We start from the raw sequence: 15,231 nt of genomic DNA, 5'->3' as shown, positions 1-15,231 counted from the left end.
TGCAGTCCTGGAATAGCTTCTCCACTACATTTACTATGAAAAATGAACATACAACTAGCTTTTGGGGGCTTAGTGGCCTAATGAATGTGCAACACACTGCTGTGGAAAGGGTTTGAATTTAGGCCTTGAGATCATCTCCTTGTTATCCCTGGGCCTGGAACTGTATGGAGGCAGTTTGCATAGCACTAGGTGAGGGTGGGTGAGAAGTGCTTTTCAACACTTGATTTACCGCCTTTTGGCCAGCTCAGGACTGAGGCTTATGAGATCCAGAGAGAAATGCATCCCAGGCCTCCTTGTCCAGAAATAAGGATTAGGTTAACATGAATTCTGAGAAAGGAGGAAATAAAGTGGAGAAATAGGGTGGGGGATCTGAGAATCATCCTCATAAACAACTGACCACAGTTTTACCAGGATTTTCTAGTATCTAATTTAATATTTAGCAGGGCTCTTTTTTCCATGCAGTATTTGTACCATATATACTTCCTCAGTTGCTAACTGTTCTTGTGAGCAACAAAATCCATTAATTTCATCCTGAATGTAGTAATTAGTGCTGTCATATCTATACTCTGTGTTGTAATTGGCAGCTGATGGCAAGATACTGCAGTGGGCATAATCAATGAACAGAACAAATAGATGCACCACAGCAGACACTTGAATTGGGATCCTCTACTTGGTTAACCAAGAGGCAGCAGCTAGGTCAATGGAAGAATTCTCTCATAGACCTAGCTGCATGTACTGTGGTGGTTAGGGTGACCTAACTACATTGCATAGGGCATGAAATTTTTCATACCCCTTGAATGATGTAGCTAGGTTGACCTAAGTTTTAGGTGTAGACCAGGCCTGGGACAAGATGCAGCAGGTGAACATGACTAACAAGGAAGGGAGGGAGGTCAAGGGTTAAAAAACTAAGATAAGTTGCCTGTTGTACATCTGATGGTGCCAAGAATTATAGGGATTTTTGGATACAAGAGAAGATTAGGTTAGCAGCTGCAGTGATGAATGTGTAAAGAAAACATCTATAGTACCTTCTGATATGAGGCTGGTTGGGGGGTGTTCGAGGACTCCGTCCTCTCTGATTGACAGCCTGAACCATCAGCCTTCCAGTACAGCTTATTCTGCCCTGTTACAAACATTGAGGTGAAAAAAACAAATTATTTTATTAAAAATAAACAATTTTAACAGAATAGATTTTCCCCAAAACACTAAACAAACATATTAATAAATGCCCAGAGCCTGAAGTTCACTTGTTGGTGCCAACTTTTACGGATGCCCTGCTTTCAAAATCTTTTCTTCCACAAGAAGGGAGTTCCCATCAGAATTAGTTAACATCTCAACTGCCATCAATACTTTCCCTATTTTTACAGCTAGCAATCCAACTGTGAACAAACTGAAGCAATTCTCAGAGTAACAGCCGTGTTAGTCTGTATTCGCAAAAAGAAAAGGAGGACTTGTGGCACCTTAGAGACTAACCAATTTATTTGAGCATGAGCTTTCGTGAGCTACAGCTCACTTCATCGAATGCATACTGTGGTTACAAAAAATCATCAATAAAAAGTTATGAGGTCTACTTTATTGTATCCTACAAGGTTACCCTTTCAAAAGGGGGAAAATTCTGCACTATCTGGAACACAGCTAGTACAGATAGCAGTGAGATACCTATTGCCTTTAGAATAAAGTAGTTAGACATATTGCCATTTTCCTTTATGCTGTTAAATGGTCCAGCTGCTGACTCTGCTCTCGCGGATGGACCATTTAGTAATGCTGCTGACTGTTCTTAACATCAGCATAACATTCACATTGATTCTTAGTTATCCAGTAGTAAAATTATCCAGCTGCTCCTCCGCCGGCTATAAGTCACACCCAAAATATACCTAACAAACTTTATATGCAGAGCTTGTGGCAGCTCAGTCATTGTTTTGTTTGCACCACTGATGTCTTCACATTCAGAAAAGAAGTTGTATTGCATAAAATCAGAAAGCAGGGGGGGAAAAAGCAGTCACCTTGAAATACAGTTATTACTGATAGATAACATGTATACGTGCTGCTTTACAAAATGTACCACACAAGGCATTTGATTTCCAGTACTCATGAAGCAACATCTCTGAGAGAAAGATTGGTACCAGTAAAAAACATGTATTTCTGGACAGTTGTCTGCACATTTCACAGCACAGTGGGAAATCTGAGTTTTGGAGCGTCCATTCAGCTTTGCTAAACAGAGGTAAGTAGTCGTTTGGGCTCTCAGCCGTAGAGGGGATGAAAACAGCATTTCAAAGCTTCTAAGTTTTTGAAAGATTTTAGTTCACTAAAAAATAGAATACATATTTGTGCATTTCAAGTGCTTTTTTGTTGATTGTATTAAAAGCCAATTCTCCACCAGTGTCTATCATCTTCAACAAGACCCCTAAGCACTAAGTATCTGTTTATCCAAGTTAACAGAAATTGCTGAAATTTCTCATAGACCTCACATAAATATATTTGTTTGGTCCAGTGGATAAACATGAATGTTCCCAACTGCCAAACAAGAGACTGCTCATGTTCCAGCAGATACCGGCATCTGGCCAGGATAAGGATCAGACTATCACTAAGGCAATAAATTAGGCGATAACGGTAAGATGTAACTTACTCCTTTCCCTCTGAAATGTCTGTAGAACTGCAGGTTACAAAGGAGTAGCGGCAAGGGGAGAAACCTCAAGTTCTTCCAGACAGAAGGGCAGGATTTAATATATTTTAGGAGGGATAGGTCCTGCTTTGGGGCTTCTAAGGCCTAGACCCCCTCCTTCCTGGACTTTTTCTCAGGACACTGCTGTTGTGGACACCCACATGGAGTGGTAGAAATCAGGGCATTGGACATTTCGGGGCTATTCCAATAGCTTTCCTGTGCAATAAACATGGTACATAGCATCCATTATGATGTAAAAAGTGTGTGATGTTCCTTTTACATTTCTAATAGCTGTATGAGCTGAGACAGATTTGGAGATGCCCTGTGATAATTTATGAATAGAGAATGTTGGTCTAGTTATTGGGGTGTTTTTGTAGGACTTTGGTTTAACTCAACAGGAGTCTATCTGGAAAAATGGCAGGAAAGAGAACACCACCTCAAGAGAAGCGACTGTACCAGGGCCTCCTTGGTCCTGCTTCTGTCTCTGTCTACGAACCACGTAGACAGGTGTTGCTGGTCCAACACCTTGTGCAGTTTATTTATAATTGAGTCCCACTACCTTCAAAGCATACCTAATGCCTTTACAAGCAGGGAGAGAGCAATCTCCCTCTCACTGCCTGCTTTTTTCCCTTTTCACTTCCTTCTTGTGCCTATTTGTGGGCTCTGGCTAATGACTTAATTAGCCTTACTGCCCTGCCGCACCCACAAATTAGGCACAGGTCTGCCTCATCAGCTCCAATCTGCTATGCCTGATTGAAGCTGCTGTGAACAGAGTGCTGACTCAGGGTTTCATACCTAGCACTCTGTCACAGCCAGCCTTTCAGCAAACACTTGAGAGTTTTTAAGGGACAATACCAGAATCACTGGCTCCGAGTACTCGTTTGATCTCCTGCTGAGCCTACAGGACTTGTTTTGACAAGATGGGTCAAAGCCCGGGAACACAGAAGAACAAAAGAACTATAGCAGTTTAAAAAGAACCCCATCTCCAGAGAGGGGCTGTAGTTGTTTGGGAGAAGCAGACTGAGACACAGGACCCCACTGGAGCTGTCTGAGCAAGTTAGACCTGTCGAGGCTTCCATCAGGGGATGGTAAATGTTTAGGTCACAGACATATGTGTAGACAATTTAAAAAAAATCCTTTTTCTGGTGCTTTATTCCTATTACCAAAATAAACAATGCTTTTGTTTTAAGAAAGCTGTCTGATCACTATATACACTACTGGTCACAGACTCCCAAAGGGAAGAACTGCAGGCACATGAGCCCTGTTGGACCTGCTGGATAAGAATGGCACTGTAGACCAGGAGCCAGTATAAGAGCGGGAGAATTGCAGAATTCAGTCCAGAAAAGGCAGCATTCAGTCCAGCGACCAGAAAGGGGACAGAGGTGCAGCTAGCCCTGCGACCATGATAAGAAGTCACCAGGACCAGATGGTATTCACCCAAGAGTTCTGACAGAACTCAAATGTGAAATTGCAGAACTACTAACTATAGTCTGTAACATAGAATCATAGAATATCAGGGTTGGAAGGGACCCCAGAAGGTCATCTAGTCCAACCCCCTGCTGAAAGCAGGACCAGTCCCCAATTAAATCATCCCAGCCAGGGCTTTGTCAAGCCTGACCTTAAAAACTTCTAAGGAAGGAGATTCTACCACCTCCCTAGGTAACGCATTCCAGTGTTTCACCATCCTCCTAGTGAAAAAGTTTTTCCTAATATCCAACCTAAACCTCCCCCACTGCAACTTGAGACCATTACTCCTTGTCCTGTCCTCTTCTACCACTGAGAATAGTCTAGAACCATCCTCTTTGGAACCACCTCTCAGGTAGTTGAAAGCAGCTATCAAATCCCCCCTCATTCTTCTCTTCTGCAGACTAAACAATCCCAGTTCCCTCAGCCTCTCCTCATAAGTCATGTGTTCCAGACCCCTAATCATTTTTGTTGCCCTTCGCTGGACTCTCTCCAATTTATCCACATCCTTCTTGTAGTGCGGGGCCCAAAACTGGACACAGTACTCCAGATGAGGCCTCACCAATGTCGAATAGAGGGGAACGATCACGTCCCTCGATCTGCTGGCTATGCCCCTACTTATACATCCCAAAATGCCATTGGCCTTCTTGGCAACAAGGGCACACTGTTGACTCATATCCAGCTTCTCGTCCACTGTCACCCCTAGGTAACCTATCATTTAAATCATTTAAATCAGCTTCTGTACCAAATGACTGGAGGTTAGCTAATGTGATGCCAATTTTTAAAAAGGGCTGGAGAGGTGATCCCAGCAATTACAGGTCCAGAAGCCTGACTTCAGTACCAGGCAAACTGGTTGAAACTATAGTAAAGAACAAAATTGTCAGACACATAGATGAACATAATTTGTTGGGGAAGAGTCAACATGGTTTTTGTAAAGGGAAATCATGCTTCATCAAGCTACTAGAATTCTTTGAGTGGATCAACATGCATGTGGACAGGGGGGATCCAGTGGATATAGTGTACTTAGATGATTTTCAGAAAGCCTTTGACAAGGTCACCCACCAAAAGCTCTTTAGCAAAGTAAGCTGTCATGGGATATGAGAGAAGGTCCTCTCATGGATCAGTAACTGGTTAAAAGATAGGACTTAATGGGTAGGAATAAATGGTCAGTTTTCATAATGGAGAGAGGTAAATAGTGAGTCCCCCAGGGGTCTGTACTGGGACCAGTCCTATTCAACATATTCATAAATGATCTGGAGAAAGGGGTAAACAGTGTGAGGTGGCAAAATTTGCAGATGATACAAAACGACTCAAGATAGTTAAGTCCCAAGCTGACTGCAAAGAGCTACAAAAAGATCTCACAAAACTGGGTGACTGGGCAACAAGATGGCAGATGAAATTCCATGTTGATAAATGCAAAGTAATGCACACTGGAAGACATAATCCCAACTATACATATAAAATGATGGGGTCTAAATTAGCTGTTACCACTCAAGAAAGAGATCTTGGAGTCATTGTGGGTAGTTCTCTGAAAACATCCACTCAATGTACAGCAGCAGTCAAAAAAGTGAACAGAATGTTGCGAATCATTAAGAAAGGGATAGATAATAAAACAGAAAATATCATATTGCCTCTATATAAATCCATGGTATGCCCACATCTTGAATATTGCATGCAGATGTGGTAGCCCCATCTCAAAAAAGATATATTGGAATTGGAAAAGGTTCAGAAAAGGGCAACAAAAATGATTAGGGGTATGGAATGGCTGCCATATGAGGAGAGATTAATAAGACTGGGACTTCTCAGCTTGGAAAATAGACAACTAAGGGCGGATATGACAGAGGTCTATAAAATCATTAATGGTGTGGAGAAAGTAAATAAGGAAGTGTTATTTACTCCTCATAACACAAGAACTAGGAGTCACCAAATAAAATTAATAGGCAGGAAGTTTAAAACAAAAGGAAGTATTTCTTCACACAACACACAGTCAACCTGTGGAACTCCTTGCCAGAGGATGTTGTGAAGGCCAAGACTATAACAGGATTCCAAAAAGAACTAGAGAAGTTCATGGAGGATAGGTCCATCAATGGCTATTAGCCAGGATGGGCAGGGATGGTGTCCCTAGCCTCTGTTTGCCAGAAGCTGGGAATGGGGGACAGGAGGTGGATCACTTGATGATTACCTGTTGTGTTCATTCCCTCTGGGGCACCTGGCATTGGCCACTGTTGTTCTCTCTGTGTGTGTGTGTGTGTGTATATATATATATATATATATATATATAAAATCTTCCTACTGTATTTTCCACTGCATGCATCTGATGAAGTGGGCTTTAGCCCATGAAAGCATATACCCAGATAAATTTGTTAGTCTCTAAGGTGCCACAAGTACTCCTCGTTCTTCTGATACAGACTAACACGGCTACTACTCTGAAACCTGTCAGAAGACAGAATACTGGGCTAGATGGACCTTTGGTCTGACCCAGTATGGCCGTTCTTATGATATAAGCATGTTTTTTTCCTGTCATAACCACAGACAAAAGATTCTGCCTTACACTATGCACAGTAATAAAACACAAAGTGCAATGTTACTAATGCAAACCAGCTCCATTCTTGTGATTGCAATTTCATTTGTGTTATATACACAGCAAGCTCACTGCTAATTTTTCTTGTTTTGACCTGTTGGTAAACATCTGGCTATGTAATAACTGTAGAACTTGTTTTGTCTTCTTGAGTGCCTGAAATACCTGGCAAAAAAGCTTACATTTTATTAGAACGTTTGATTTAATCCAAACAAGCAGTGAATTCCTATGTTCAGAAGGCTCCATTACAAAGGCCACAATGAAGTCAGCATGCACAGCGTTATCTTTAGAAGCAAATTTGCAAAACAACGATTTTGCACTGTGTATTAATTTTAAATGAATGGCTTTCATTAGCATATGGGACTGAGCTACAGAGTCTAGATTTCAAATGCAGTCACATCAAATCAATATTATGCAGGTCAGACCAGATCATAATAGTTCCTTCTGGCCTTTGAGTCCATAAAAATTTGGCCATGTTTAGATATTAGATTTTGGTTCCTCCCATGGTTCAGGTGTGAGTTACATATGTGGTTGAGTGGTTGAGTTGTATCAGATCCTTCTCAGTTTTATTGCACAAGACGAATCTGTATTTTAAAAGTAATTTCTATTTTTCTAGTATTGCAGTGTTTGCACTTTTTGGCTGTATTCTAAATTAGCGCTCCTTGAAAAACTCTAAATATTTTCTATGAAACATTTTGAACAGAAAAAATTGTTTCATTCATAATTTGCCCATGGAAATTTTCAACAAAATAACTCAAACTGAGAATTTTTAATTCTTTCAGTTTCCCCCCTCCTCTTTCTCTTCCCTATTGTTTTTCAGTGGAAAATAGGACAAAGGGGGAAAACAAATAACAAACAAAAGTAGATTCAAATCAAAACTAAATGAAAATGTTCATTTAGACCTGATTTGTTGAAAAATCAAAATATTCTGAAAAAACCTATTTTTTGGGGTGAGGGGGAATAATTTCTTTTTAAAAGTCATCTTTTTATTAAAGAAAAATTTTGATGTCAATTTTCTACCTGCTCTAAGGTAAGTGGAGCATGTACAATACATAATATACTGAGCAGCTGACAAAGACAATCAAAAAGAAAAGGAGTACTTGTGGGTACTTAGAGACTAACAAATTTCATGAAGGTGATAGACAATCAAGTGATAGTTCAGGCTCACACTATATCCTTTGTGCATATTGTTTTGAGAAGACGACACCACAGAAGATGGTAAGGACAGAGAATTTGTTTTAACTGTTAGTTATCAGCTGTTAGTGTTTTGTGGTGTAATGATAACAACAAAACTGTTTTGTAGTTATTTTCAGTTTCATAGGTTGTATTTGCTCAAGAAATGAGAACAGAGTATTTGTAGAAGGTAATTGTTTTCTATTTGAGGCAGGGTTTTTTTAAAAGTGTGTTACATATCTGAAACTGATGTAAAAGCTTTTGAAATATGTTATTAACTTCATAAAACAAATGCTACGCACATCAGTGCTATTTTGGATCATATTTATATCACAGAAAGCATTATTTTAAAAAATATATTAGCGCAACTTTAATGCTCCTGAAAAATCATGGATTAGGTGCCCTAAAGAGTGAAGTTATCTTTATCTATTGAATAACTACCACATGGGCAGCAGTAGTGCCAAGCATCCCTGCATCAGTTTGCAGATGTACCTGAACTTTGGACTCCATACTCATGTCTCTAGTAACACTGGTAATAAAAGGTGCCAACCACGATGTGGGCAGCCACTCACTAGGAACTGGATGGACTCCCCTAACAAAATTTCACATCAGTCACTAAATAGCTTTGAAAGGGTAATGAACTTTTGATTACTGCAGAGATTAGAACTGGAGAGCTAGAGGTGAAAGTCTCTGTATCCCCAGTCCTCTGACCCATTTAGTCCACCAGACAAATACCTGTGTTACAATAAGTTACTGCACATGGCCTGTGAAAATGAGTTATAAGACTATAAAAAACATCTGGAACCAGCAGGCCTCTATTTTAGGCGCCCCTATACATTAACTTTTTGCTTGTGAATTAACTCATTTCTAGCTAAATTTACTGGGATGTAGATGCAAGAGGGTATCCAGAAAAGGAAATGTAAAGGACTGGAAAGAATCTAGAATGGAAAATGCTAACAGGAGGGTTAGGGAACTGGACAGTTTATGGAACTGGGAAGTGAAGAAACCATGGGTGAGGCATTATTTAGGCGAAGATGGCCTAGAAAATGGAGGGAAGATGGTAGCAGCAGGGGAAGGGTTGGGGATGGCCAGTCAGATAGTGAGGGCGCACCAGATTGCTACTCCACATTACAAAAGAGTGAAGGAGAGAGACGCAGTAAAAGGAGGAAGAAAAACAGGAAGGTGTGAGACGGTAAGGACCCACACCCACACTTACTGGCATTGGTAGGAGGCTAGCCATTGGGAGGTTACCAATATGTGTAAAGCAATGTTGAATGGGATAAAACACACAAAACTGAGTTATTGGAGAATTTGCAAAACAAAGTTTGCACCTCGGTTAAGATGCTCTATTCCAGGCTTTACAGTGAACCCAGTCTGTTGCCAGATTATAAATCCCAGATTTCAGGTTTCTATAGTTGTCATAAACATACAGCTAAGGATAGCATAAAATCGCTCCTTTACCTGTAAAGGGTTAATCAGTTCCATTAACATAGTTGGCACCTGACTAGAAGGACCAATGGGGAAAGAAAATACTTTCAAATCTGGGGGGCGGGGAGGGGGAGGTTTTTTGTTTGTGCTCTTTGTTGTTCTCTCCAAGACAAAGAGAGAGACCAAGCAAGTAATCCAGCTCCTACTGAATGATACATCTAAAATTACAGAAATAGTAAGTAATAGCAAGGAAATGCGTTAGAGTATATTTTGTTTTAGCTTGTGAATTTTCCCTATGCTAAGAGGAAGGTTTATTCCTGTTTTTTGTAACTTTAAAGTTTTGCCTAGTGGGAAATCCTCTGTGTTTTAAATCTTATTACCCTGTAAAATTACCTTCTATCCTGATTTTACAGAGGTGCTTCTTTTACTTTTTTTTCTTTATTATAAAGTTCTGTTTTTAAGAATCTGATCGGGGTTTTAGTGTCCTAAAATCCCAAGGGTCTGGTCACCTTTTTTACACTCAAGCCTCCCCAGGAAAGGGGTGAAGGGACTTGGGGGGATATTTTGGGGAAATAGGAACTCCAAGTGGTCCGTTTCCTAAATATTTGTCTAACTCACTTGGTGGTGGCAGCGATACCGTCCAAGGACCAGGAAGAATTTGTGCCTTGGGGAAGTTTTTAACTGAAGCTGGTAGAAATAAGCTTGGGGGTCTTTCATGCGAGTCCCCACATCTGTACCCTAGAGTTTAAAGTGGGGAGGGAACCCTGACAATAATGTAGATGCTTATACTACATTAACTACCGTGTGTGTGTGTGTGTGTATTATATTATATTATACACATATACATATACACACACACACACTCAAGAATTGAGTATTTACTTTTTCTTCTTCCAAGATAAGCTGGTAAATCCTACATGTGTAAATTTCACAGTATCAGTCCAGATCCTCAGCTGGCATAGCTCCTTTATATCAGTTTAACTACATCTACATCATTTGAGGATTAGCTTCATTGCCTTTTATTTTTAGATTAGTTTGGTGCACATAAAATGAGGGGCTAATAGTACTGGCCAGAGTCTAGCAAAGTGCAGCAGCACTGTGTAACCTGTACTAACACAATTCTGCCAATCCACTAGAATCCTGTTTTGAGACCCCACCCTCTGTACAGTGCTTTAATACATATTCATGTACTATGCTTTTCCTGGAAAGAAGCTGCTAATTTTGCCTATGTTTGTGGTAGCTTTGAGATGCGGACAGATTTCCATTAGCATTAGGAGGACAAACCAAACTTATTTCCATGTATGATGACTTAACCAGCCTGGAATCTAAGTCTTCTGGTGTGAAAGGCTCGTGCATTAATCCACTGCTGCTCTTTGCCTCCACTGAACTGCTAAATGCATAGTAGAAATAAACTAATGCTGGGAGACATAATTATATTTACTTGGGAATTACATTATGAAGAAAGAACATAAAGGGCTGGGTGAACCATTCAAATGTTTTTTTCTATATAGCATAATAACATAAACTTCCAAGTTTTGATCCAGGGGATCCGGAGGAGGATGCTTCTGGTTCTTGTCCAAAGTCAAGCAAACATGAGCATAAGATTTTCTCATTAGTTCACATAGCTGTTTTCTCAGACTCCAAAACAGGGAATAAAGCAGAACTTTTTACTGTATTAAAAAAGTAGCACTGTTAAATGCCATCAGTTGTCAGTGATGATTGTCTGGGTCACATCTCTGTCATCAGATTGGTCAGCAGCCTCTTGGTGATATTCAGAGAAACAAAAGTAGGTACTAAATAAACTTGTAAATCTCATCTAGGGACTGATCCAAAAAAATCCTAAGTTAATGGGACTCTTTCAATTGACTTGCTTGGGTTTTGGATCAGGCCTCAATATTGAACCTAAGCGTTCTCAAGATGAAGTTTCTACCTTGGTGCAGTGGAGTGTGGTGGTTTATTTTTTTATTCCAAACAAATCTGCTATCAGTTTGCATTATTTATCACACAAATAGGTAGGTGTATTACTTAGTTGTTGTACAGTGCTTTCTGTATGAAGGAAGTGTCCAGCTTGTAAAGATTATCCAGGGACTTTTGGAACTATTTATATAATGTGGAAATAACATTTACATTTGAGAGTTTTATCCAATACAATTTGTGGTATCAAGGTCTATCTTAAAGCTACCATTTGTATATATGTAGCAACTTGAGGAGGTATTGACAGCTAAAAAGCTATGCAAAAATGGAAGTGTCATGCTAAGTAGCCTAGCAACGTGCATAACAGAGCACAACACTCCTGTTTAGATTAAGTTGTGTCTTAATGATAAAGTTTGTTATTTTACAGGGTAAGTATTTGTGAGTTTGATCTTGGCAAGGTTCTCGGTGCTGCAGAATACATTTATTCATTATTTCTCTAAGCTATGGTAATGCTTTGGTCTCTCATGACTTGAATTCAAGCAGTGTTGCCTTCAGCTTGCTAAACTAGGAAAAAGAGGGTTGAAAAAATGACTTCCAGTGTTCTTAGCCTGTGACTTCAGGCATTATGTCCACTGTGTTACTTTTTCAATGTGTGTGATAATAGGTTTCTGTTATGCACCACAGCTCTAGTTCATTAGCTACTGCATATGTAAAGAATCACTCAGATTATAAAGCAAGATCATGTTGTGAGTTTCAGAAGAACATACAGGGAAGACCATACGATGTTTCCTACACATCAGCCTGCCACATTACACATACTACATGCTATAATCCTTGGCTTTTGTTGGATTGCATTTCAGCCTTATTATTGTAATGTAGTTTTAGGCCCTGAATCTAAAAGCCTTACTCATAGTCCCACACACAGTCCCACTCATAGAAGCACACATAGTCCCATTGGTTTCAGCGGGACTAACCGTGTCAGTAAGTGCTATCAGCGGAAGTGTAACCAACAGCTTAGCTGTGTTCAGTTACTTCTGCTGGGACCCTTGCCTATTTTACCTTGCATAATATTTACTTAAGGCATGCTCTGTCAAGACATTTAGACAGTGTCAGCTGAAGGCAAAGAAATGACAATGAAAAACAAAGAAAATAACCATTCCATAGCATTTTTTCCTAAGCGTAGAGGCACAGTGGTCCCACCCTGCTGATGAAGTCTAAGTATTACATACTTTAAGATGACTTCATCTCTAATTAAATTGCACAACTGTCAGAGGAGAGAGTTTACAGAAGCATGCTTATTCTGCAGCCAAACTTCCATTTACCTGAGGGTTGGCAGCCATGATAGTGTAATTCCCATCGTCATCCAGGGTGGAGGCTGCAGTGTGGAGAGAGCAGGTCCCATCCGGTTCTCTTTGAATTCTGTAGTGGTCACTCCTTTTAGAGATTTGCTTCCCATCTTTGAACCAATAAATCTGTAGCAGAAAACAAAGGGTGGACGATCAGAAGTGGGTGGGTGTTGTCATCATTTCTCATTTAACAGTGGTAGCAACTCTCAACTGTTGAAAACCTCACTAGTGTTGATAGAAAGAAAACCTCTTTCTAAAAGGAGTAAAGAACTGGGCTGGGTCCTGAATCCATGAACTGGATGTAATAAATGTTTCTGTTACAGAATTCTAATCTTCAGAAGGGAAAGCACAAACATCCACACAGGGAAGTTAGATTGGAGGGTAGTATTCGGTTTCCAAAAAGCAAGTGACAATTATTGAGCACTTATAGAAATGTTCCAGATCAAATAAGTTTTCTGTATTTTATTTAAATCTGAAGTTGGAAAAATAATTTAAGAATATTAATGCTTTTTTTCCTAGTGGAAAAAAACCATGATGGTTACAGGAATGATTATGCTGATGAGTCAGTATAAAAACAAGTGATAATTATACTTGATAAGTCACACTTTTACTAGATGCCCATTTGTGACTGTAAGCACTCCATAATCACATCCCACACACTTCTGTAATAATCTTTGTACAAAACATGCCTTGTGAGGTATCATTTGAAAGTTAATAACTCACTGATCATTAACGTTCTTGGATGATGTATGTACATGATGGGGTTTAAGAGTTATAGATACATGCTAGAATTATGACTAATATGTGATGAAACCAGGCTTGTCAGGGGGAGTTGGTGGACAGGTCTGCCTTAGACAAAGAAATATAAATTTGATTGTCTGACCAGCCCAATCTTCAGGAAAAGACAATGAAGGTCCGTATTTACATACAAGCAGTAAACAGGACCATCAAGACAGCAGGGGGACGAAAGAGCACGGAGCTTCCTTCATCATCAGACTCCATGTCATCTTCTTCACAGGTTGAATAAACTTTACTTTGAGGGGTAATCCTCAGAAGAATCCATTTCAAAGGTTTACTGGTCTATCAAGACAGGTGGGTCTGAACCTCAAGTGATAAGCAATTGAATCAACTGATAGTATAAAATATTACTGTATTATTTGCTTGTAACCCTTTCTAACGTTATTCCTTTAGTTGGCATCACATAACCTATGCCCTATTGTTAATAAATTTGTTTTATTTTTTACTATAAACCAACTCAGTGCTGTGTTTAAAGGGAACGGTGTGTATTTACCCCAGTTAAGTTAATAGGCTATGTTATGTGCTTGTGTCTCTTTAAAGGAACAAACGGACATTATTATTTCTCTGAACTGTCCAGAAGAGGGATGGACATTGCAGTGCACACAGTTTTAGGAAAGTCTGGGAATTAGCGTGTCTTGGGGTCACGCTGCAAGTAGTAACCAAGGCTGCTGGAAGGCAGAGTGGGGATGTAGATAGGCTGCTGCGTTCAGGGCTGCTGAACCACAGCTGTCTAGCACAGTTATTTCAGAGTGCAACCTGCATGTCTGTAGGCTCATTGTGAATGTTCCAGGCTAGAAGATATAGCAGCAAAGCACTGTAAGACATCTAGGTTTCAGAGCAAGTGGTGACACAACCTCTCACTGGCCTGGATTGCCTCCCGAGGCTCATCATACCCTTACACTGACTAATCTGAACCAAATAACCATGAAGAGGCATGGTACTCCAACTCTCACTCCCCAGTTCAATATGTAATGTAACAACTTTTCTCTTTAAATTTTAATTGTTGAATAACATGCTTAATCATTCCCTGAAGAGACAGATACATCCCACCTTACTATAAGTGTAGGACTGACAATAATATTTAAACAATAATAGGGTATTATCAACATTTAATAGGTTTATATACTCTAAATACTCTAAAAATTTCATAGGAAATACCAACATTTTAAATCAAAGTATAGAACTTTAGAGAACTACATCCCAACTATATAATGGGTTAAAGTTCTACAGAATGGTTAACTTCTCTATTAAATAAGAGAGGACCTTTCTGTAGGGTTTTAAGTAGTTATATATTTTATTCTCAGGCTAATATGCAAGACCTGGTTGTAGCGTAGCATAAGGAGGGCCCTACCAAAGTCATGGCCATGAAAAACATGTCATGGACACTGAAAACTGGTCTTGTGTGTGCTTTTACCGTATACGATACAGATTTCACAGGGGAGACCAGCGTTTCTCAAACTGGGGGTCCTGACCCAAAAGGGAGTTGCAGGGGGGTTGCGGTATTACCACCCTTACTTCTGTGTTGCCTTCAGAGCTGGGCAGCCAGAGAGCAGCAGCTGCTGACTGAGAGCGCAGTTTTGCAGGCAGCAGTGTAGAAGTTAGGCTGGCAATACCATACCCTGCCATCCTTACTTCTGCACTGCTGCTGGTTGGAAGGCATGAGATGCGATGTCCTGAGGTTGGGGGTTCCACGACCACCACTCCCAAGAGGAGAAGGCGGGTGGTGGTGGTCGGGGACTCTCTCCTCCGGGGGACTGAGTCATCTATCTGCCGCCCTGACCGGGAAAACCGAGAAGTCTGCTGTTTGCCAGGGGCTAAGATTCGCGATGTGACGGAGAGACTGCCGAGACTCATCAAGCCCTCGGATCGCT

At 40.3% G+C, this 15,231-nt stretch overlaps 1 protein-coding gene across 5 annotated transcripts in view; it reads right to left on the bottom strand.

Moving 5' to 3' along the window:
* PALLD (palladin, cytoskeletal associated protein) overlaps positions 1-15,231 on the bottom strand; it is a 346,573-nt gene that overhangs the window by 11,679 nt on the left and 319,663 nt on the right. For all 5 annotated transcript variants that reach the window (XM_074951119.1, XM_074951117.1, XM_074951118.1 and 2 more), the window contains 2 exons: positions 12,539-12,688; positions 1,026-1,120 (listed from right to left, as the gene is read on the bottom strand). In XM_074951119.1, coding sequence (XP_074807220.1) covers positions 1,026-1,120; positions 12,539-12,688 — 245 coding nt within the window. The remainder of the gene's footprint in view (positions 1-1,025; positions 1,121-12,538; positions 12,689-15,231) is intronic.

Source organism: Natator depressus, chromosome 4 (assembly GCF_965152275.1).
Source record: "Natator depressus isolate rNatDep1 chromosome 4, rNatDep2.hap1, whole genome shotgun sequence".
Classification (NCBI taxonomy): domain Eukaryota; kingdom Metazoa; phylum Chordata; order Testudines; family Cheloniidae; genus Natator; species Natator depressus.
Note: the sequence above shows the minus strand (reverse complement) of the source record. Positions and strands in the feature narration are given on the sequence as shown.